The sequence below is a fragment of the Dioszegia hungarica genome (assembly GCF_025882075.1).
Source record: "Dioszegia hungarica strain PDD-24b-2 chromosome Unknown MKK02contig_8, whole genome shotgun sequence".
Classification (NCBI taxonomy): Eukaryota; Fungi; Basidiomycota; class Tremellomycetes; order Tremellales; family Bulleribasidiaceae; genus Dioszegia; species Dioszegia hungarica.
In genome coordinates, this window is record NW_026515770.1 from 2,592,195 (window position 1) to 2,615,054 (window position 22,860).

Consider the following 22,860-nt stretch of genomic DNA (forward strand, 5'->3'; position numbering starts at 1 on the left):
AGGTGGCGCATTTTGTGTGTGTTCGGCCGATGCAGGGCCAAGTGAGAAGAGTCCAGTCATGTTGATTCAGGCACGGTACGGTGTTTCAGGTGAGCCAAAAAGGAAAAGCGCCAGCGCACACACAGATGCGCGTTTCAGGGCCGACAGCCACGTGGCGGACTCCAGACGCGCGGTGGAGGCCCGTGCGTCTTTCGAATCGTTCGAGGAGGAAATGCTCCAAGACTCCAGAGACCAGAGACGTCCGCGCAACGAGGACTGCATACAGTAAGCAGCGTAGCTTGCACACCGGCAGGTCACCCGAACGTCCCTTCATCCCGGCTCGGTCACGCAATCATTCATAGCGGGATCACTGGGCAACCTATCCATACACCAAAAGAGCGACTGTAAGGAGGCGAAGGAAGACGACTACTCCATCATGTCTTCCTCGAAAGCTGCTACAGCTAAAGACCCCAAGTACGTCAAGTAATCCACAATTGTAGAGCCTCACTTGACCTTGTACTGATCCAGTAGGAAACAATCTACTCTCAATGGGTTCTTCACCAAAAAGCCGGGACCGGCTCCCTCTCGAACCGGCTCCTCGGGCAGTGTTGGCGGCGGATCGAATACCAAAGCTCCGACAGCAACCTCCTCCCCTGCCTCGGCTACCACCCTTCGCACGCCCTCGTCCGTCGCTGGTAGCTCGCCCGCGGTCGGGCGAGGTCTGGCCGTAAATGGAAATGGCAAAGAGAAGGAAAGGACGAGGGGCAGCAGCCCGCTCAAGAAGTCTGCGATGATGGAGGACAGGGAGGAGCTCTCGCCTCCACCCGAGATCATTGAGCGGCCAGTGTCGAGTATGTCCATGAGGGTGGATACAGAGGAGGAGGCAGATAGTCAGGATGTGCCGATGGACGGGTCTCCGCCCATCAAGGTGAGCTCAGCTGTCTGACGGTAGTCATTAGTACCCCGGCTGACGACCCAGGGCGGCCGACGAGCGAAGCGCAAGATCGTATACGCAGAGTCGGAAGGCTCGGGATCGGATGCGGACATCACAGCGACGGCTGGTCCGTCAAAGCCCAGGGCACAGCGTGAGCTACCCAGTTCCACCATGAGTTCCAAGCTGACGGAGTCAGCCGCTCGGCCTCGGAAGAGCATGAAGGCTTCCTCGGACGACGATTTTGAGATGGACGATGCAGATGATGCTCTCTTTGGTAAGTCACCTTCTGGCGCTACCATGCGACACAGTTGACATCTCAGCCGCTGCTGCCGAACAAGCTGAAGCTCGACTCCGCTCACCCTCCTCTTCCCCCGACATCCGCTCCGCCTCGCCCGAACCGCGCAAGAAACCCATTAAGAAGACCTCCTCCTTCGTCGCCCCCAAACCTCGTCCCGGTCCCAAACCCATTGCCAATGCCTCTTCAGCAGCCAGCAAACGGGGCTCCTCTTCTTCCTTCCAGAACTCGTCCACCATGTTCCTCACCGCGGCCGAGACCCGCAAGGCGAAAGAGAAGGAGGACAAGAAGGAAAGTGACGAGGTGTTCTCGTTCCTCATCAATCGGAGGGACAAGCAGCGCCGGAAGCCTGATGATCCGGACTATGATCCGAGGACGATCTATATCTCGCCAGAGCAGATGAGGGAGCTCAAGCCGTTCGAGAAGCAGTTCTGGAGCATCAAGCAGACCAATATGGAGGTAAGTTGAAGATCTATTTGCAATGCCCTCCATGCTGACGCACAGACTGTACTCTTCTTTCAGAAGGGCAAGTTCTTTGAGCTGTACGAGGAGGATGCGCAAATAGGGCACCAGGAGTTCGACCTGAAGTTGACCGAGAGGGTCAGAATGAAGATGGTGAGCTGAGAGGTTTTCATGCGGCAAACCTGAGCTGACGTTCAGGTTGGAGTTCCAGAGCAAAGCTTCGAGTTCTGGGCAGCCAAGTTCCTGGCGGCAGGGTACAAGGTCGGCCGGGTGGACCAGGTCGAGACTGCTATCGGGTGAGCTCTCCGCTGGCAGCAAACACGAGAAGATCGCTAATTGTCAGTGCGGAGATGCGTCGAGGAGCCGAGCAGAAGGGAGCCAAGGGCAAGCCCGCCGCCAAGAAGAAGAAGTCGGACGATGGGGACGACGACGACAAGCCCGACAAGATTGTCCGACGCGAGTTGAAGCAGGTCTTTACCAACGGTACAATCGTCGATGGCAACTACCTCACTACAGACGAGGCGAATCACTGTGTTTCAATCAAGGTGAGCTTTGAAGCTCACGACGATGGGAGCAAAGCTGATGAGCCCAGGAATACTCGCCCGACCCTAGTGAGCCCTCTTCGTTCGGTATCTGTATCCTGGACGCGTCGACCGGAGAGTTCCAACTCGTCGCTTTCGAGGATGATGTCTGCCGGACTCGGCTCGAGACGATGTTCCGGCAGATCCGACCCAAAGAGCTCGTCTTTGCAAAGGTCAGCTTCCTAGGTCTTCATGCTCCACTGGACACGCCCAGCTGACCATCATAGGGCAACTTGACAGTCACCACCACCCGCACTCTGCGCAACATCCTCCCCTCCTCGACACTCTGGCAATCCTTCCGCCCCGTCGAGGAATTCTACACGGCCGACCAGACCCTCGATGAGCTCACCCAGCTCTTTGAAACGGAGGATGACGAGCCAGGGACGAAGGCGCCCCTCCCGCCTGCGATCGAACAGATGCTGGATAATCCACTGGCGATGGAGGCGCTTGGCGGGATGATGTTTTACCTGAAAACGCTGAACCTCGACAAGGATCTCATCACGCAGCGGAACTTTAACGTGTATGATCCGATCAGAGAGGGAAAGAGTTTGGTGTTGGATGGCCAAACGCTGGGGCATATGGAGGTGCGTCTTTACTCTGTTGAAAGGGGACAGGGCTGATTAGTAGGTATTGGTGAATAACGAAGGAGAGCTCGCTGGGACTTTGCTGGAGATCATGCAGCTTTGCGTTTCGCCATTCGGTAAGCTGATTGATACGCAAAGGTGGCGAGGCTTAGCTTACGCTGTCCAGGTAAACGTCTCTTCCGGATTTGGCTCACCTGTCCCCTGCGCGACATCTCTGCCATCGACGCCAGACTGGACGCGGTGGAGGATCTGATGAAGTATCAGTCCTTCACTGGGCAGTTTACCCAGATGGCAAAGGCTCTGCCTGATCTCGAGGTAAGTTGTTCAGCACCGTATGGAGGAAATAAGCTCACCTTACAGCGGCTGATATCCCGAATCCATGCGGGGTCGGTCAAGCAGACTGACTTTGTCAAGGTCGTCCATGTGCGTCATACTTCTCACAGCTGACCGGAGAGGATTGACCCGTACCCATGACCCGCGAGCTGATATTGACAGTCATTTGAGGCGATCATGAAGGCCATCGAAGACCTCGGACGTCAAGCAGCCGAGTTCGACTCGAAGAGCGTCTCGGGGTTGCTCCGGTCCGCCCCAGATCTCAAGTCTTACGTCCAGCATATCCAGTCGCTCTTCAACGAGAAGCAGGACGGTGAGCTTTCTGCCCCATGTCGACCGGGCGAGCGGCTGACGGGATGCAGGCAAAACTCTCCAGATCCTTCCGGAACCGGGCGCCGATGCAGAGTGTGATGAGGCAGATGCGACTGTCGATGAGTGTGAACAGGAGCTGGATGTTGTCCTGAAGAAGACAATGCGGATGTTCAAGTGAGCTTGCAGTGCCACGAACGAAGAGCACAGAGCTGATATAGCAGGGGAGAGAAGGTGCAGTATTGGCACAGTGCGCAGGGAGGGAAGGAGATCTTCCAGTTGCAGATCCCTTCTGGGGTGAGCGTCCCGAGGGACTGGACCAAGCAGTCTAGTACCAAGGTCAGTTGCAAACGCTTCATCGATGTCTCGAGATCAGAGCTGACTGTGTGCAGAACTTTGACCGGTACTACACCCCGGAGACGATTCCACTCATCCGAGCGCTGCAAGAGGCGAGGGAGATCCAGGCTACAGCAAAGAAGACATTCTTCCGCCGTCTTCTGGGCGAGTTTGACAAAGACCGAGAAGTCTGGCTGGCGGCCGTCAAGTGAGTTAAAGTGTGCCCGCTGTTGGGTCTCGATGTACTAGCTGACGGTCTCAGGATCATAGCCGAGCTCGACTGCCTCGTCTCCCTCGCCAAGGCCTCTGCCAATATGGACGAACCCAAATGCCGACCCGTCTTCACTCCCTCCGACACGGCCTTCGTCGACTTTGAAGACCTCCGCCATCCGTCCATGTGTCTCCGCGCCGACTTCATCTCCAACAATGTCCGCCTGGGCGGGGACGAGCCGCGCCAGGTCCTGCTCACCGGCCCGAACATGGCGGGCAAGAGTACCTTGTTGCGCATGACGGCAGCGGGGATTATTATGGCGCAGATGGGGTGTTATGTGCCTGCGAGTCGGGCGGTGTTGAGTCCTGTGGATAAAATTCAGACTAGGATGGGGGCTTACGATAGTGAGTTGGCACAGCTAGGAGTGGGGATGGGATAGTGGCTGATCAGGGCAAGATATGTTTGCGAGTGCGAGTACGTTCAAGGTGGAGCTCGATGAGTGCTGTAAGATCCTGCGCGAGGCGGGTCCGAAGTCGTTTGTCATTCTCGATGGTGAGCTAGCCGTGTCGGACTGAAGCCGAGACCCAACAGCTGATCCATCAGAACTTGGACGAGGTACCTCGACATATGACGGGATGGCTATTGCTGGAGCGGTCCTGCACCACCTCGCTACCCATACTCTGCCACTAGGATTCTTTGCTGTGAGATGGCTATCATCTCAGAGCGTCCACAGCTGACCATCGGTAGACCCACTACGGCTCCCTCACTGACGACTTCGCCTACCACCCCAACATCAGGCGAATGCACATGCAGACCCACGTCGACGACGAGCAGCGCCAAGTCATCTTCCTGTACAAGCTCATCCCGGGCGTAGCGGAATCTTCGCACGGTACCCGTAAGCTGCTCCTCTCTGTTGCATAGACACGGACACCAGCTAATGGAAAAGACGTGGCCCGCCTCGCTGGCGTCCCCGAACCAGTTGTCGAACGGGCCGACCAAGTATCCGCCGAGTTCTTTGCGGCATTCAAGACCAAACTCGCCGCTAAGCGCCGCTCGGACCTGCCCTTGGTCGCCCATGCGGACTTCGCATTCTTGATGAGTCTGCTAGGAACGAGGCGGGATCGGGATGGCAAGGTGGTGGCAGGGAGTGAGGGCGGGGAGGGGGGTAAAGGGAATGGGGTGGAGTTGGGCAAGCAGCTGGATATCATCCGGAGGGCGATTGGGCGGTATGAGGTTTCTGCATAAGCTAGGAGGCAGCGAGCTGGGACGTGAGCAAAAGGGAATAATAGCAATGTGTCATTTCGAGGGGTATAGACTGGTCAGGGAGAATCAAGACTTAGTGGTCTGTGGATAGGTCGGATGTTGTACATACAAATCATGCATTCTGTGATATGGCAAAGCGCAACACCGCTCACCACCTGCGATGAGCGGGGCCCGACTCCAGTGTCCGGACAACCATCACCGGTGGGGATGTTGTCGAGCCTTGATATGCCAGGTCGTAGTCCTCGTTGAAGTCCAAGCCGAGGGTGGTTATGTCACTTCCAGCCTTCCCCACGCTGGCGGATCCTTGGTCCTCCCCTTATTCCTATGCCTCTTTCCCTTCTTCTGCCACTTGTCCCCCTTCTCCACACCCCCGCTTCTTGCCTTAATATCCCTCTCCACACCCTCCAGCACCCCCGCCCATTCTCCCTGGACCCACTGCTCGCCCCACCCACTTCCCCCTCCTCGTCCTTGCGCCGGCCTAAACTTTCTCCCCGCCCTATCGCCCGATCGGAACCCAAACGCCGTCCCTAGCAACAACACCCTGATTCTCGGGCAGACCTCCAGGTGTTTCTCCCAGTCTACCGGGCCGGGCCTCTCGCCTCCTTCTGCTTCGTAGAGCTCGCCAGAGGCCTCGAAGCCTGGCGGTGCGTATGCGGGTATGAGGACTTCGAAGAGTGTTCCGGATTTGGGAATGACGCGGACGCGCGAGTCGGGAGGGACGAGCCGGAAGGTGGAGGAGGTCTCTTCGATGACGATTCCGGTGATGCCGTGCAATGAGGGATTGCGGGCAGAGAGGACGGAGATGGAGAGGCCGGTGAGGTCTGCTTTGGACAGGCGGGATTGTATACCTTCGGCTGAGATGCCTTGGGGTAGGGATGTGCTGGACGACGAGGCTGAGGGAAGGGGAGGGAGGGAGAGAAGATGGGTCAGGTAGGCGAGGTGCATGTGGTTCAGGGGCACCAGAGACGAGTAGCTATAACCATCAGCTGGATCTCTCGATAGGAAGAGTAGAGAGACGAACGGTACACTCATCCCAGCGTCCATCACACACCCCGTCTCCCTCAACTTCCGCTTGACTCGCCTCACCCCCTCAACCCCATCCGCCTTCCGCTCAGCTTCAACATACTCCGCCTCCTCCCGAACCTTTCCCCGGATCTCCGGATGGCCCTTATGCAGCTTCTTTCCCTGGATGAGCTTGGACGGTTGGCCTGCCAAAGCAAAGGGAGTGTCAAGGAGGATGTTTTTGTTTTTGAGGCGGGAGGTGAATGTGGACGGGTCGAGCTCGAAGATATCGGCTACGGTCGTAGGAAGAGGAGTGGATGAGGCGGGTAGTAAGCGAGCGAGGGGGCGCTGAGATGTGAGCCAAAAGTCAACCAGGGGCTCAAATGCAGCCTACCTGGATAGCAGCAGCCAATGGTCGGTAGATATCGGTGACTGGCTTTGAAGCAGACACAGGGGTAGTCTGGCCTGATGCGGCCGCAGAAGTCGTCCCGCCCGTAGCAAGGGAGCCCCCAGGCGCCTTCCCCGGCTTCTTTCTCTGCTCCGACATGTCGATAATGGTAGTAGAGGAGTGGAGCTTCACACAAGGCTTCACAACAAACCAAATCTTGGACATCAGTGATGGGTTTTGATTTGGTCACGTGCAGCTACGAGTTGAGGAATGTGAACCTTGTGAAGCTTCGCCGTGCACTCGACCAAAGACGCGACCTGAAACATGCCTTTAAATCTGGCATTCTATCTATCTACTTCCATCATCCCCACCGAGATCCAGGAAGAGGGAGCGAGCCCCCTGAGAGCGTCTACCGCCAGAGCCGCTTACCCACGAGGCAGAGATGTCCCGACCCAACATCTCGTACCCGACCCCGGTGGCTCAACCCGGACCATCAAATTATCGATCCGCTAATGCTTCTTCGGGGTCTAACTCCTCGCAGGGGCAAGCGCAGGTAGACACGACGCATCTGCCGAGAAGGAGTAGTCTGCAGATCAGGAATGGACCTGTTCCAAGAGCTGGGGTGGGTCTTTTGCTATTGGAGGGAATAATTCGTGTAGAGAGGAGGGAAATGGACAGAGCTCGAGCTGATGTGGTAGCCTACTGCGCTCGACTCGTCCATCACACGGCTGCTGGTTGTGACGAAACAGCTGCTACAGGGTCTGGAGCAATGGGCGCAGGGATACCTCACCGAGGAGAATGTGAGCTGGATCCCCCCATACTACGTCTTGGACGGGTGAAGCTGATGTCCAGGTGAGCGACATATACGTGCGGCTGGGGGACGGATTTGAGACTTGCGTGGGAGCCTTTCATCGAGTCGGGATATCCACCAGGTGAGCTAGCTATTGCCCATCACTGTATCTCTTTGGACATGCGAAAGAAGAAGCTCATCACCTAGGGAGCTCGATGCGATCCCCTCGGATCTCCGAGTTTGCCTCGAACAATGCCTCGCCGAAGACCCCTGCCAGGAATCCCTCAACCTATACCTCCCCGCTATTCGACAAATCATCTATAACCTCCTCGAGGGTCTCAAGCGGAGACAGGCGCTATACAAGCGAAACATGGCGAATGCGAATGCGAGCTCGCAGGACCCGGCGGTAGCTCAAGTTCAAGCGCATCCTGCCCCGCCTCAAACGATACGGGAGGTCTCTCCCTCCAAGTCGCAGCAGGGTGAGGTCCCTTCTGGACCCAGGCCGGCGCGCCCGGGTCCGGCGCCACCGGTAGATGATCGGTTGTCTGTGCAGAGCGGAGCGTCGAATGCGAGTGGGATGGGAGGCGGGCGGGTCGAGGCTGGCGGAAGTGGCTCTGGAAGTGGGACGAGCCCAAATATGCGTTCGGGGGACCTACCGATGCCCGCCAAGGTACCCAGCTCAACGGCGTTGGCGGAGAGAGAAAGGGAACGGGCGCAACGACAGCCAAGCGGGCAGAGCAGACCTGCTCCTCCAGACGCCTTCCGTCCGCCCCGACGCATCGCGTCAGATACTGGTCAGAATCCACAGCCGCCTGCCGGTCCGCGCAACCCCTCGCCCCAACCTCCACCCAACATTACACTTCCAGACTCGACATCGTCTCGGGGCGTCCAGCTCAAGGATGACGGTCCCGTCCCTTCACCTCCTCCGGCCGGGATGAACTTGTCTGGTAGCATGTCATCTCGGAAAGGCCCCACTCCACCCCGGCCGGATCGATATTCGCGCGATCGCGACTCCTTTCCTGGCGGACGGGTCTCACGCTTCTCGGCCGATTCGGATATCACCAATGCCTCACCCGTCAAATCCAATCCTGCTCGCTCACCCTCGACCCACATCCAGACCTTGGACGAGGGGATCGAGCCCGCGCTCCCTACCGGCGCTTCCACGTCCTTCTTCGCTCCCGCCGATGCTCCGGCCCTTCCTCGCTTGGAACTCCCCTCCACTAGCATATCGCTCAATGACGACCTGGGCTATGTAGGTCCAGGTCTAAGCGAGCAAGAGCAACCCGCTGGTCTGCCGGACATACCTCCAGAGTCACAACGGACGCTAGCGGCGCTGAGGGGATTTGACCCGCTAGAGAGGAGGGCGAGCAAGCGGTATAGCAGCTTTGCATTCAACAAGATGCTGCCGAGCTCGCCAAACAAGCGGAGGGATGGTGCCGGGGCGGGAAGCGGCTCAGGGTCTAGTCCCCAGAGACCAGCGATGCGGCGGGCGGACAGTCTGCTGGAGAAGATCCCGCCGATGCCGCCTCTGCCTGAGGCACATCGAGTGGACCCGTCCGCATCGGCGAGGATGGTCAAGGGGATTAATGGAGGGGACGGGAGCAAGACGCCGACAGTGGAAGAGGAGGATCCTATGTCGCCCGACTCGGACATGTCTAGCTCGTCCATGAAGATCATCTCGACCCCGGAGACGCGCGCGACGGATGGTGATCTATCAATCTCGGAAGACCCCTCGTTCTCCCTGACTACCCCGCGAGCGGCCGACCGATCCTCTATACCTCAGGCGGGATCATCCACCATCCCTCCGCCCACCTCCGAACATCCAGAACCTGCACAATCGCTCGAGCCGCCCACGCCCGCCTTGCTGCAGGTGTACCTCCAGCTCGGCCGGCAAGTCAAGCGTTGCAGGCTGGAAACGCCGGTGACCTTTGAAGGGCTCCGGCTGCTGTTCATGGAGAAGTTTGAGTACGATTCGGGACTGGGAGACTTTCCGGACGTGTATGTCAGGGACCCAGTCAGTGGAGTGGGTTACGAGCTGGAGGAGATAGAAGATGTCCGGGAGGGGTCTGTATTGAGCTTGAACATTGAGCGTGAGTCGTACCTCTGCTGAGTGGCGGCGGAATCTCAGGAAGGAGCTGATCCCCAGCGCTCGATCAAGTCAGGCAGCACTTTGATCAGACCTTCGCCGGCCTGATGTCTGAAGTCAAGGAGATGAAGAAAGCGCTAGATCATTCACGTCGAATGTCTCTATCAACCGCCACCTCCCTCCTCGCCGTCTCCCAATCTCAGTCCTCGGCTACAATGCGGGGCAACTCGGCTACCGTTCCCCCTCACCCCTTCATCTCGCCCACCAAGCCTGCCTCCCGCCTCCCCTCTCCCCTCCTCGCACCTTCTGACCCCTCCCTCCCCTCTGTCCCCATCCGCCGCGAAAAGCTGGAAGAGCAACACGAATCCCTCCAATCCCTCCGGCGCGATCTGGCCGTCATGCGCCAGATCCACTCGGACTTCCTCTCGGAGACAAAAACGGCCTTTTCGGCGCTCCGGACCCAAAACAACTCGATGAAGGAGGTCATCAAGACCAAGATCGGCGGCTCGCGCGCCTTGCTGGACAATAGCAAAGCGAAGCTCGAATCGCAATGCAGCGAGACGATCCAAGCGGTCGAGGAGATCCAGGACATTATCGACGCGGCGCGGGAAGACGCTTATAAGCGCTTCGTCACTCCGTCTTCTAGCCATATGAAGAAGATCCGGACGGAGCTGGACCGGGCTCTAGGTCTAGCGGACCGATTTGCGTCGGATGTAGGCACGTCCGAAGGGACCTGGCGCGCGACGTGGGCGCAGGAGCTCAGTCGTGTCAAGGAAGAGCAGAACCTGCTTGCGCACCAGCGTAAACTGGGGGACGATCTCAAGAATGATCTCAAGGACGCGGCGGAGATGTGGGACAATGTCGAGGCGTTCGTGTTGCAGCGGAAAGGCGACATGTCGCCCTCCGGGACAGGGTCCAAGACGCCTACGAGAATCATCGGGTATAGACCCCCTACGCCCGACGCGGACCTTCCGGGCGGCGGCGTCAATAATCTGCTTATGGAGATTAGGACGAAGGAGGCGGATCCCAATACCCGGCTCCGGGCGATCGAGGCGCAGCAGCGTCAGCGCGAGAAGGAGAAGATGGAGAAGTTGAATGAGAAGGATGAGTTTGCGGGCGAGCTGGAAGGGTTCGTGAATGGGCGGAAGTTGAGGAAGACCGGTGGGACGGAAGAGGTGGAGAGGGCGAGGAGTCGGAGGCAGGAGTTGACGCTCAAGAAGATGTTGACGGGGGATCAACCGCCATTGTCTAGTCAACATACCGGCGGAGGGCGGATGGGATCGTCGGCCTCGGTTTCGACCTCGGGCTCGGCGGTCAACTCGCCAGCACCGGCTGGTGTCAAGTCGCCCGGAACACCATCAATGGGCGGAAAGGCGTTGACGCCGCAAATGACAGGCGGGAGCATCACCGGTGGAGCGCGAATCATGACGCCCCAGATGACTGGCTCGAGTGTGCGCAGTGGAGTCAGCAGTGGAGGAGGGACAAAGAGGGGAAGCGTCGAGATGGTCAAGGAGGAAGAGGGGTAGTCGATAGGGGAGGGACAAAGAGGGGAGGCGTTGAGATGGTAAAGCAGGCGGAGGGGTAGTCAATCATAGGAGTTATAATATATCTGCATCTGCTAGAGTGCTAGTATGATACTGGTTACTGCTAGAAAGAATGAGCGTGGGTTACCAACAAGTATAAAAGAGGATGTGTCCTCGCAAAATGCCGTGCTGAAAGTGGTAACAACAGAAAGCCCCATGCTGCCCCGCCCAAACCCGCCTATCTCGCCTCCACACCCGCCAGTGCCTTCTCCACCTCCCTCATCGCCTTCTCTGCCGACATGCTCTCCCTCCGCGCACCCCCGCCGGCCTTGCTAGGCATCTTCCACTGCCCAAACCCGCTCCCTCCGCCCGGAATCGGGTCCGCTCCGAGTCCCAGCCCCAACGGCACCCCGCCCGATAGCGGCGCATGGTCCATGACCACTATAGCCTCTGTGCTCGTGTCGCTGCTCTCGTTTGAGCGGGACTGTTCCATCTCCTTGGTCGTCCGCCTGACCGGGAATGGCGCTGAAGGACGAGCGGGCGAGTCGAGCGATTCCGCGTGGGTGGGCAAGCGGGAGCCGCCAAAGTTGAGAGCGCCGAGCCCCGAGCCTGCCTGCCTGGAGAATGAGGCAGAACCGGAACCGGAACGACCGTGCCCCGCCCCGGTCGCAACCTGGGTACGGGAAGCGAGACCCGACATGGGCCGGCCAGTTCCTGATTTGGGGAAGGCGAAGGCGCCCATTCCGCCGCCGATAGTCCCGGGGATAGTAGGGGCGGAGGAGGTGGCCGAAGAGGGATTCATGCCGTTGCTCATGGACATTGCGCGCGAGTGGAAGCCTGGTAGACCGTCAATGGAGGGTTGGCCGGGCTGGACGGTGTGTAGTCCGCCCGAGGTGGATATGGCGTTGGACATGGAGGAGCGATGGCCCATGGTACGGGCGGTGAGGGTTTGAATGATCTGCGCGGCGTCGGGGCGGTCGTAGGGACGGATCTTGGCCGGAGCGGGGAAGGCCATAGGTGGGTAAAGGAGGAAATTGAGGTATGCGCGTTTGGCTAAAAGGTCAGCTTGTTTTCCGGGAGAAGGGGATAGCAGAACTGACCAACACCCGCATCGACAAATACCACCAGGGCATTGACGTCGTCCACCCATTTGATCCTGAACCCGCCCTTCTCGCCCTCGTACTCCTTGAACATGGCTTGCAGGTCCCGGGTCTTGAGCCTAGGAGTCAGCATCGATTCCCCTTGCTACAGAACCTGCCTTGACTACTTACTCGGCGGGGAAGCTAGAGAGGTGGAGTATCCGGGTCACGGCCGCCGTGTATTGCGTCTGCGCCGCAGGAGTGGCGAGCAGGGTTCCGTTCGGCAGCGAGATAGACATGGCGGCGGATGCGAAGGTGGGGAGGGTGATAAATAGCGGTGAAGCGCTAGCGATGAGAGACGACAAGTAAGAGCTAGCGATGTGATGAACTCTGTAACAAGTTTCGGACAGTCAGGGGTAGTTGTCAAGGTATGCGGAAGGAGCCTGTCCTCGGTGGAAAGCGCGAAGGAGAGGGGAGGACTGCGAGCTGCGAGGTCGGACTGAAGCTGCCGTGGGTTCGGCTGTGATTTGCGGATAGCTGTGAGGGAGGGCAAGGCGAGCGATACGTGTAGGGCTACAAGCTGTGATGCGGACAACGGATAGAGGGCAGAGCTAAGAAGGTGCAAAGGTCTCGTGCACCTGCAGCAGAGACGCGCTTCGCGCGATCACAGCGGGAAACGCTTTACGTAACAGCATGAAACACGTCGTTTTTTTGCTGCGAGTGTGGCGCCGGTGGCGGATGTGGCAGCTGCCGAGGAAGGTGTACAGAGCCGTGTACAGCCCCTGATACAGTATGCAGGGTAGTGGAAGGCTGTATGATGGCGGTCGCTCACGCACACCCTGTTGATCGGGATAAGAGGCGAGCGGGATAGATGAGTGCTTCTCCATACTTAGAACGAGTGACAGGCGAAGCGTATCCCGCACATGATGGAGTCAGATGGATGTGGTTGAGTACGGTCATTTGTTGCCAGCTGACTGACCATGCCAGCCAGGTAATTGAATGCAAAAATTTAGTGCTTCATGCGGCCGGTTCCTTCCGACCTGCGACACTAACGGCTCGTTGAACGGATGACGAATTTACCAGACGAGCCACCTTTACTGGGGGTCAGGCCAGGTACAAGTGGTATACAACCACACCGGCCGGCCCCAGTTGGGCAACTGTAACGACATCCATGCTTTCGAGGGTACCCAACCTACCGCAGCTGCAAGTCTTCCGGACCCGGGATACTTCTCCAGGCGCCTGCACAGCATCCCGAACCTCTTTCTTGCGACTATCGGCGGACGCTACAGCCATTTAAGTGGCGAAACAACAATTGTCCAGCCCCGTCCCACGAGGCCGCCACATACCCGGCGTAAGCTAAACCCGAAGGTCGCGAGTGAGCTGTCGCCATAGGTTCTCGCCACTCCTCCAGTATCGATATCAGCACTACATAGTCAGCACCCGTCATGCACGGATAATAGTACAATGTAGAATTACCGAAACAAAGTTGTTCCAGTCCTGCGCTCTTAGGGCAACACGCGAAACGCCAATTTGGCAGGACCGTGCACACCCCTGGGAGAGTGGCAATGCTTGCTGTCGATGCGGAGACCTTGAACTCACATTTCACTCATCGGGGGACGCTCCCGGTGGTGGTGGGGAAAAGAATCGCCATGGAACAACCATAAGAATCTCCGGTGGTTCCGCCATCGGAGGCCGTTCCCAATGTCCAATAGCTCTGCCGTCTACCCTTAGGGGTAGATGATCACCTATGGATCCGTACACAAGCCGACTGTGAGCGAGAGGTTTCTTTTTGCTGCTGAACGGAGCCGAGACCGTGAAGACGGAGCCGAGGGTCCTGGGTGGTGCCACACTCGCGCTATACCGACTAACCCCGCTGTACCCTGAGGTGTGTGACGTTTCTAACCCTGAGTGGCGGCGAGCCCCGCTTACTGTATGCGGGGGGACGCATCAATGACTGCGGGGGGAAGGGGAGGCATGTCTTATCAATCGATTCATCTTGTCTTCATACTTCTATCTACCTTCTATACACAGAAGCCAACAGCAGATACCTTGTGAGTGGATCATTCAGCTTCTCGTCTCGTCTTCACTGGCGGATCTGCTGGGATCTCCGGGTGGGGAGGGTTCGCGAAATCCGTAGGATCGCGTCCCTCGCGATCCTTATCGTATCGCACGTTGCCACCCTGCTCCCCCCATCCTACACGACCGCCGTGTCCCCAGCCCCGCTGTCCTAGCAGGACGCTGTTGTCTTGTGATGGAAACCGGAAGTGGAGGACGGCGATCTGATCGGTCGTTCTCGAAGCTTCCGTGGTCAATGCGGTGCTGACTCACCTTTCCCCTTCCTTCTCCATCGTACCACTTTCAATCTCTCTTCTATACATATATCTCCCATTCAGCGTGTCCGCTAACAATCATCAGTCACCCTCACTACATCTACCAGTACATCGCACCAACATGCAGATCTTCGTAAGTGCCTTTGGCATCCATGACATCGCACGGGCAATCGCTGATTCGCCACCAGGTCAAGACCCTCACCGGCAAGACCATCACCCTCGAGGTCGAGTCCTCGGACACCATTGACAACGTCAAGGCCAAGATTCAGGACAAGGAAGGCATCCCGCCAGACCAGCAGCGGTTGATTTTCGCCGGGAAGCAGTTGGAGGATGGCCGGACACTCTCGGACTACAGTCAGTTGAAGCACGCCTGGCAATGTGGAGCTTGAGCTGACAAAGTAGACATCCAGAAGGAGTCTACCCTCCACTTGGTGCTCCGTCTCCGAGGTGGTATGCAGATCTTTGTCAAGACGTGAGCTGGCCTTTCTGGTTTCCGGGAGCGGGAAGAGTAGCTGACACATCAGTCTCACTGGCAAGACTATCACTCTCGAGGTCGAGTCATCCGACATGATCGACAATGTCAAGGCGAAGATCCAGGACAAAGAGGGGATCCCCCCAGACCAGCAGCGGTTGATTTTCGCCGGGAAGCAGCTCGAGGATGGGCGGACCCTTTCGGACTACAACATCCAGAAGGAGTCAACTCTCCACTTGGTCCTCCGTCTGCGCGGTGGTATGCAGATCTTCGTCAAGACGTAAGTTTCCTTGATCGACCTGCTGGCAAAACGAAAGCTGATAAAATCAGCTTGACCGGCAAGACCATCACCCTCGAGGTTGAGTCCTCCGACACCATCGACAATGTCAAGGCCAAAATCCAGGACAAGGAGGGTATTCCCCCAGACCAGCAGCGATTGATTTTCGCCGGAAAGCAGCTTGAGGATGGCCGAACTCTGTCTGACTACAGTGAGCTATCGAGGCTACGGAATCCTCGCATCAATAGCTGACATTCCAGATATCCAGAAAGAGTCCACCCTTCACCTTGTCCTCCGCCTCCGAGGAGGTATGCAAATCTTCGTCAAAACCCTCACCGGCAAGACGATCACTCTCGAGGTTGAATCCTCCGACACTATCGACAATGTCAAGGCGAAAATCCAGGACAAGGAGGGCATCCCGCCAGACCAGCAGCGACTCATCTTTGCCGGTAAACAGCTCGAGGATGGCCGCACCCTTTCGGACTACAACATCCAGAAGGAGTCTACCCTGCACCTCGTTCTTCGTCTGAGGGGAGGTATGCAGATCTTCGTCAAGACGTTGACGGGGAAGACGATTACACTCGAGGTGGAGAGCAGTGACACCATCGACAACGTGAAGGCGAAGATCCAGGACAAGTAAGCTTCTCCATTCCCGGCACTTCCAACAGGGCAAAGCTAACAGTATCAGGGAGGGCATCCCGCCAGACCAGCAACGCCTTATCTTCGCTGGCAAGCAGCTCGAGGACGGCCGGACTCTGTCGGACTACAACATCCAAAAGGAGTCGACTCTCCACTTGGTCCTTCGTCTGCGTGGTGGTATGCAGATCTTCGTCAAGACGTGAGTTGCTCTGCAATGCGCGTCATTTGCGAATATGCGAATATTAAGCTGACAAACCAGCTTGACCGGCAAGACTATCACCCTCGAGGTTGAGTCGTCCGACACTATCGACAACGTCAAGGCCAAGATCCAGGACAAGGAGGGTATTCCCCCAGACCAGCAGCGTCTGATTTTCGCCGGAAAGCAGCTGGAGGACGGGCGGACCCTGAGCGACTACAACATCCAGAAGGAGTCTACGCTCCACTTGGTGTTGCGTCTGCGTGGAGGTCAGTAGGGAAGAGGGGACGAAGAGGGGACGAAGAGGCGGGAAAAGGTGTGAACAGGGGATCATGGAAGGAAGCAGCTATGTAGAAGATGAATCAGAAGTGACATGTTCATGTGCAGGTCCGGCTGTGGTGGAAGTCAGTGATGCTGCTGAGAGACTAGGATAGCTCCCCATGAAGAGGAGAGGGACCGAGATACAACTGAAACCTCGCCGAGGTTTCAGATTTCGGCTCAATCCGGCTGCGCCTCCTTTGAGCAAATTTGTCAGTGCCCACTGCATCCATATGTCACTCTGTGTCACTCCTGGACACCCTTCCGCTCACCACAACGTCATCTCTCACGACCTGAACACCCATACTCGCAAAAATGCTAAGCACAACACAAGTCAATACGTTCTCCTACGGACCTAATCCCACGATGTGAGCTCGACGCGCCATGTCGAGCTATTTCTACCGCGCACCGACCGAATCACCCCTCGGACCGTTTACGCACCATCGCTGGCTCAGATCCCCATCGCCCGTCCCGTCAGAGTCAGTACTGTTCGGACACGGCAAATGGGGAGACGAAGCAGTATCGATTCCCTCGAAATCGGATCACTGGGCAGTCGGTCCGAGCCGTACTCCTCGTAGCCAACCTGACGCGTCGAGCGATGGCAGCGATGCCGAGTCAGAAGGGCCTATCACTCCACATGCGTATTCAGAGCGCAAGGATGGGTGGGGCTGGCAGACCAGTCCGTTCAAGGATCAACGGTGGAAGTTGGAATTGAGAGATGAAGGGGCGGAGGGGGAGGCGGATGGAGAGGGGTTCGATGTCCTACTGGCCGCGGGCGGAGGGCTCGCCGGGAAGCTACGCCGCGAGGCAGGAGGTCTGGGTGTCGAGCTAGGGAACGTCCGGCCGGAAGGCGGAGAAAACACAGGGCAGGACCAGGAGGAGCGGTCAGCAGATGAATGGGAGGATTGGCGGAGAGGGAGAGGGAAAAGGGCTCGTCGGACTCCCTCGGTCGCCTCGGCGAGCTCAAGCGACGAGGCGGATCCTCGAGAAGGTGGGCTGGACGGCCTGAGGCGGGTATTATGGCCTGCAAGGCCTAGGGTCCCTCCGCAGACCAAGTCCATCCGGTCCGGGTTCCCCAATGCTCGTCCGGAACTCGTAGCACGTCATCCCCCTCCGGTCGATCCGGTGGACGAGGAAGACCGGTTTTGGTTCGATCCGCGATATCACCAGCATGTCGAGCGTGCAGCGACACCCGAGCCTGTACAAGTCCGGAATGATCACTCGAACCTCCCTCCACCAGCCTTGTCTCTTCCTATCCGGCGCTCTCCATCACCCAGTCCGGGGCGGGAACCCCTCCCCGGCCCCACCCTGCATCTAGGGACCCATCTCGCGTCGAGACTGGGTCATCTACGTCTCCTCGATGCGGCAGAACGGCTAGTACAGGAAGATGGGATGTCGGGGTTGTCGATGTTCCTGTATTGCCCGAAGAAGCACGTCCGGGAGATATGGAGCGAGGAGAAGATCTGGGCAGTCAGGCAAGGCTTGGACAGGCTGGACTGGCTGAGTGAGTCATCCTCTCTACAGTCTACCTAGAGGTACAGGAGATCTCTGAGCTGAGCATCAGGTCCTGGCTTTTCGGAGAGGATCTTTGTTCACGCGCACGAGACGATCAATCTCGCTTGTCCAGCCCCGATCATCGGGTCAAGGCGAGTCCTGCACTTCGGGCTCTACTATGCGCATGATCCAGTCGTCTGACGAGACAGTTCTACTACCATGCCCTCATCCTCCTCAGCGATCTTCCACCTTACAATCGAAGGCCTCAGTATCGAAATGGCAACGCTGGAACAGCTAGGCTTGAAGTATCTTGTGGTCCAGTGAGTTGGCCTATCCACAAGCGGCTTTTATGCTTCAGCTCACCAACGCAGCCCGGGCTCCTCCATACGTTGCGGTGGGAAAGGCAATGATCGTGCGACCCTCAAGATCATCGCTGGCAATATCGACACGCTGCTCGAGCGGCATCCAGGCATCACCATCGTCCTGGAGAGCATGGTCAGTATACCTCCTTCGCAGACCGGATGACTCGCGTTGATCACTTGCAGACATGCTGCAACGGCCGACTAGCAGGAACAACTCTCCGCTCGCTCGCTCGGATACGGCACTACTCGTCCTTCCCCGCCCGGATCAAATTCTGTCTAGACCTCTGCCACGTCCACTCGATATCACACGACCTTTCCTCCTCCGTTGGGCGTCAGACATTATTCGACGACGTCGATACCTGGCTGGGCGCGGAGAATGTTGTTTGTGCGCACGTCAGCGAGTGCGCTGTACCCCACGGCTCCAAGCGAGATCTACACGCCGAGTGAGCCATCCATCTTGCTACCAGCCGACACGAGCTGATGATCAGTTTTGGAGCAGGATATATAGGGGACGAAGGGTTCCGCACCGTCATTCGCCATCCACCATTCGAGCACATTACCTGGATTATCGAAACGCCGCGATACCTCCCCCGCAGCGTCACTTCGCACGCTATCGAAGCGCTCGAAGTAGATCGGCAAGCATTGGACATTGAGCATCTGCGGATTCTGGCCAATACGCCGGCTGGGGAGTGGGCGGATGAGGTCAAGCGAGTGAAGAGGAAGAAGCGGAGGCGGAAGGCGATCAAGGATTTGAGGAGGAAGATGTGGGCTGCTGTGCCGGGTTATAAGGTACAGGAAAGGCGGGAGGGGGAGGAGCGGAGAAAACGAGAGAGGAAGCGGCGAGGGAGGCTGGGCAAGGCGAAAGCAAGAGCGGTGGAGAGGGTCGGTGAAGGCTGAATACGAGGGCGGTTGAGGTTATCGTACGTATAAGGGGATCTGGGACACTGGTCATCTATATCTTGGTTGTTAATCGGTTTCATATTTGTACTGTTAGCTACCGTTGTGAAGTACAGGATATCCATACATCTTGCAACTGATAGTCTGATACAAGGGCTAGAGATACAATGTCCTATCCCCTGAATTTGAGTGTCTCGCACCCGGACCTCCAGCTGACGGTCCAAGCTTGTCCCGACCTCCACCTCCCTTCTCGATACTCCTACTCCCCCTGTCCTCGAACTGTAGGCCTCAGGTTACGCTCCGAGCCCGTCCCGACTGCCACTCCCACTCCCCTGCCTTCGCTCCTTATCCCCAATCCCAGCCCCACCAGCCGCAACACTCCCCTTCCTCCCCCTCGCCTCGCCTACATCAAAGTAATCCGCCGACCGAATCTCATACATCGGACTCGTGTCCAGATCCCCTAGACCGTGTCTCGTCGCAGACGGGAACGGACCCGACATGGACAGGGAGGACGAGCCGCGCGTGGGTGCTCGGCGACCTGAAGAGCCAGAGCCGGAACGGGGCTCGCCAACTGCGGGCGAGATGGGTGCTGCGAGGGGCTGAGAGTAGATGAGGGGTGCAGTGAAGCCGGGGGAGGTAGGTGATACGGGTGGGTAGGTGAAATTGGATAAGTCGGGCCGGTACGCATCGGCTTGACGGGGGCGGGACGAAGACCGCGCTCTTCCGGATCCAGCCAGAGGCAGACCTTTTGGTGTCGAAGCGGGCGAGTCGGTCGTCTGGAAGATCGCGTCCTTCTCATCATACGACCCGCCCGCACCGACCTCGTCCCTCAGACTGCTCCCTGCATGGCTCTTCTCCCTCATCATCCCCGCCGCGGCCATGCTACTCCCCACCGACCCCACCCTCTTTCCGCGCATCCCCTCCATCCCCCCGTCTTCAGGCACTTCCGGCAAATACCCCAACCGCACGCTCTCACCGCCTTCCGTCCAGCTATCCCCCTCGTAATCGCTATACCCCTCAATCATTGATTTCTGCCGATGCGCCTCCTGATGCTTCTTGGTACGCCGCGTAAAAGTTGTCGCGGGTTCCGATTCGGGCGTGTCTCTTCCGCCACCACCACGAGAGCGGCCGAGCGGGTATCCAGTATTGCCGTATTTCCGCTTGAGGAAGAAGAACCAGGCGCTGAATGCTGCTGCGGCGAGTACGAAGAAACCGACGACGGATCCAGCGACGATCGCAGTGGTATTCACCACGGATCCGCCGCCTGTGGACGATGAAGGCGTCGAGGACGGCGAGGAGGGGGACGAGCCGCCGATGAAGGGCCCTTGGGATGAGACTTGCGCAAGCGATTGCCGCAAGGCTCGAACGGCGTAAAAGTCTTGCGAAGATACCGAGGCGTTGGTGAGGCTGTATAGCGCCACGCCAGGCTGCCACGTCCCCGAGTTCCGTGCTTGGTCTGGGTATGAAAAGACCGAGTAGACGTTCTTGAGAAAGGACGAGCCAAAGACAAAGTCACCGGCGTCGTTGGGAAGGGGGGTGTACTGGATTGCGCCGATACAGGTTGATTGGGATGGGTCGCTCGGGTCCGGCCAGGACATGTCGAGCGGGTGGGCAGGGTACCACTTGCCGCCAAAGTTGAAGCTGAAGGAGAGTTGGGTCTTGCATGGCATGCGGTCTGTACGTCAGCTTGGTCCTGAGCTCGGCCTCGGAAGCTTACAGTATCCGTCCCCACTCGCGCTGATCCCGTATGCAGCGTAGATGGCGTCCGCGTATGGCTTGTGGCCAACGAGAATCGCCACCCCGCCCGAGTCGAGCACAGCTAGCGGTTGACTCCGGCTGCTCACTACCAGACTTCCGCCCAGAGGGATCGTCTTCTCCGTCGGCCCAGAGCCCAGCTGCCCATCCGACCAATCCGTGGCCATGACGCCCATCAATGGGACGCGCCAATGTAGATATCCGATGACGCCGAGATTCGGATTGGCGATGATGGGTATATACGAGGGGGAGCACGGAGCGGGGCAGTACCGGTCGTACGTTGATCCAATGGTAAGAAGGGATCGAGTTCGCACGTCCTCGCGCCGCTCGAGGGCGAGACTAAAGACGCGCTGTGTGGGTGCGAATGTACCAGAACCGAAAAGGTTGTCGAGGAAGGTCGCGCCGTCTGGATTCGATGAGGTCGTTCCGGGGATCTGGCTCGAGATGATCGAGTTGGCGGGTACTACCCATCAGCTGAGGATGAATGAGGGGGGATGAGACCACGTACAAGCCATGCCTAACACTCCCGAAAAGTCGCCGCCACCAAGATTCTCGTTGGTCACTCGATCACCAGCAACTATCGCGTCAGCCGGATTTTAGTCTTGAGGAAAGAAGAAAACGTACTGAAGGCTTGATAGGCAATGGCAAATCTGTCGAGCTGGACCTCTTCCCAAATGATCTCCCCGCTGACTGCGCCCGAGTGATATGTCATGTTCGCTCGAACGCCAGATGAGATGGACAGGGACGAGTCGAACTTGGCGGGTGCGGAAGTACAATCGGAAGTCGAGCAATTCGTCACTGCGACCCACTAGGAAGGTCAGCTCAATGCTCCGCGTCCGAAGAGGGCAGCCAACTCACCATATCTGAGCTCCCTAGATCCACCTGCAGCTTTACGCGCTGGTACCCCGGTCCAGTATCTAGTACCTGTCTCTTTCCTCTCCATACCTCCCGCCTGAGATCGCCTTGTTCGCCCTCCTCCCCTGCCCAAGCATAGGCGTTCGCCTGAGCTTCGGCAGTAGCTCCATGTCCTAGCTCCACAGCTACTGCATATATCGCCTCGTCGTCCCTCGTCCCGCCCAAGGTCAGATTGAAGGTGACGCCCGGGACGTATGTGGGGGTGGCGGACGCGGAGGCGGAACGGGTGGTGGACCATAGCGAGGTGAATGTGCGCGAGTCCGACGAGCCGGACGATCGCGCTCGGGTCGGAGACGATGTGGATGATGAGGATACGGAGGAAAGAGGAAGCGAGGAGGCGGGTGAGCCGGAGATGAATGAGGATGTTGTGTTGCCACTTGCGGTAGCGGTGGCGGACGAGGTGAATGTCGAAGGAGGAGGGACGAAGAGGGGCGCGGTAGAGAACGAGGATGAAGAGCTGACCGATGATGTGGGAGAGGCCGAGCTGGAGGTGGTTGCTTGTCGTTTGCCTTTCCGGTCGTCGAGAAGGAAAGGGGGAGGGGCTTGGATCTTACGCGTCCATTTCAGACCTGACCCCTCCTTCGCCTTCTCCACGGGGCCAGCCTTCTCGCCGCCCAATGACATGACCTCCTCGTCATTCTCCGCGTTCTGAAAGCCGAGGCGGCCGTACCGAAGTTTCCGCCACCAATTGCTCGGCCCAGCAACCGGGGCCTCCTGGCTTCCGTCGATATCCTCCACATCCTCGATATTGCGAAAGGATGTGGACATTACGCCCTCATCTCCAGATTGCGTAGTCTTGATCTGGCGAGGTGTATGTATGGCTTGTTAGAAGCAGAAAGGTGGTCGAGTGGTGGTGCCCTTTCAAGAGTCGACGCCCGTTGGTTTGTTGTTTTCGGTCGAATGCGAGGTCCCCAATAGACCGAGAAAGTGAGACGGTAGACGCGTGCGAATGGTGGCGGGACGCACTACTGCTGGTGCGGGATATTCACTGCTAGCGGGCAGTGTTAGGTGAGACAAGGGTAGTACTACAAGATATAGATGTATCCAAAG

At 58.0% G+C, this 22,860-nt stretch overlaps 7 protein-coding genes across 7 annotated transcripts; 4 read left to right on the top strand and 3 right to left on the bottom strand.

The window, feature by feature from the left end:
* Positions 1 to 415: 415 nt before the first annotated feature.
* On the top strand, positions 416 to 5,269 carry MKK02DRAFT_44699 (muts domain V-domain-containing protein; the record flags this gene model as incomplete). Its single annotated transcript, XM_053093049.1, has 22 exons — positions 416 to 453; positions 511 to 907; positions 959 to 1,064; positions 1,110 to 1,187; positions 1,234 to 1,667; positions 1,713 to 1,823; positions 1,869 to 1,966; positions 2,014 to 2,215; positions 2,263 to 2,424; positions 2,479 to 2,835; positions 2,879 to 2,951; positions 3,002 to 3,150; positions 3,196 to 3,258; positions 3,331 to 3,481; positions 3,531 to 3,654; positions 3,702 to 3,816; positions 3,870 to 4,021; positions 4,076 to 4,428; positions 4,481 to 4,576; positions 4,628 to 4,725; positions 4,772 to 4,919; positions 4,971 to 5,269. The coding sequence occupies 22 exons, from the start codon at positions 416 to 418 to the stop codon at positions 5,267 to 5,269; spliced, it is 3,804 nt and encodes a 1,267-aa protein (XP_052945778.1).
* Positions 5,270 to 5,554: 285 nt separating this feature from the next.
* On the bottom strand, positions 5,555 to 6,836 carry MKK02DRAFT_44700 (uncharacterized protein; the record flags this gene model as incomplete). Its single annotated transcript, XM_053093050.1, has 3 exons — positions 5,555 to 6,260; positions 6,309 to 6,637; positions 6,684 to 6,836. The coding sequence occupies 3 exons, from the start codon at positions 6,834 to 6,836 to the stop codon at positions 5,555 to 5,557; spliced, it is 1,188 nt and encodes a 395-aa protein (XP_052945779.1).
* A 548-nt stretch (positions 6,837 to 7,384) lies between these two features.
* On the top strand, positions 7,385 to 11,079 carry MKK02DRAFT_25308 (actin interacting protein 3-domain-containing protein; the record flags this gene model as incomplete). The annotated part of the gene is made up of 7 exons (XM_053087019.1): positions 7,385 to 7,477; positions 7,530 to 7,609; positions 7,675 to 7,946; positions 8,730 to 9,082; positions 9,314 to 9,557; positions 9,614 to 9,741; positions 9,823 to 11,079. Coding segments are annotated over 7 exons (2,427 nt in total), but the record flags the coding sequence as incomplete, so codon positions are not given.
* Positions 11,080 to 11,314: 235 nt separating this feature from the next.
* Positions 11,315 to 12,454, bottom strand: MKK02DRAFT_33300 (uncharacterized protein; the record flags this gene model as incomplete). Its single annotated transcript, XM_053088693.1, has 3 exons — positions 11,315 to 12,129; positions 12,177 to 12,295; positions 12,348 to 12,454. 3 exons carry the CDS (start codon positions 12,452 to 12,454, stop codon positions 11,315 to 11,317), a joined length of 1,041 nt encoding a protein of 346 aa, XP_052945781.1.
* A 2,152-nt stretch (positions 12,455 to 14,606) lies between these two features.
* MKK02DRAFT_44703 (ATP-dependent protein binding protein) lies at positions 14,607 to 16,346 on the top strand (the record flags this gene model as incomplete). Its single annotated transcript, XM_053093051.1, has 8 exons — positions 14,607 to 14,618; positions 14,674 to 14,839; positions 14,888 to 14,957; positions 15,010 to 15,237; positions 15,288 to 15,445; positions 15,495 to 15,870; positions 15,923 to 16,072; positions 16,133 to 16,346. 8 exons carry the CDS (start codon positions 14,607 to 14,609, stop codon positions 16,344 to 16,346), a joined length of 1,374 nt encoding a protein of 457 aa, XP_052945782.1.
* Positions 16,347 to 16,771: 425 nt separating this feature from the next.
* Positions 16,772 to 19,140, top strand: MKK02DRAFT_44704 (xylose isomerase-like protein; the record flags this gene model as incomplete). Its single annotated transcript, XM_053093052.1, has 6 exons — positions 16,772 to 17,891; positions 17,952 to 18,027; positions 18,091 to 18,201; positions 18,253 to 18,376; positions 18,427 to 18,686; positions 18,732 to 19,140. The coding sequence occupies 6 exons, from the start codon at positions 16,772 to 16,774 to the stop codon at positions 19,138 to 19,140; spliced, it is 2,100 nt and encodes a 699-aa protein (XP_052945783.1).
* A 293-nt stretch (positions 19,141 to 19,433) lies between these two features.
* MKK02DRAFT_44705 (aspartic peptidase domain-containing protein) lies at positions 19,434 to 22,578 on the bottom strand (the record flags this gene model as incomplete). Its single annotated transcript, XM_053093053.1, has 5 exons — positions 19,434 to 20,815; positions 20,858 to 21,358; positions 21,404 to 21,472; positions 21,520 to 21,703; positions 21,754 to 22,578. The coding sequence occupies 5 exons, from the start codon at positions 22,576 to 22,578 to the stop codon at positions 19,434 to 19,436; spliced, it is 2,961 nt and encodes a 986-aa protein (XP_052945784.1).
* Between the last annotated feature and the right edge of the window lie 282 nt (positions 22,579 to 22,860).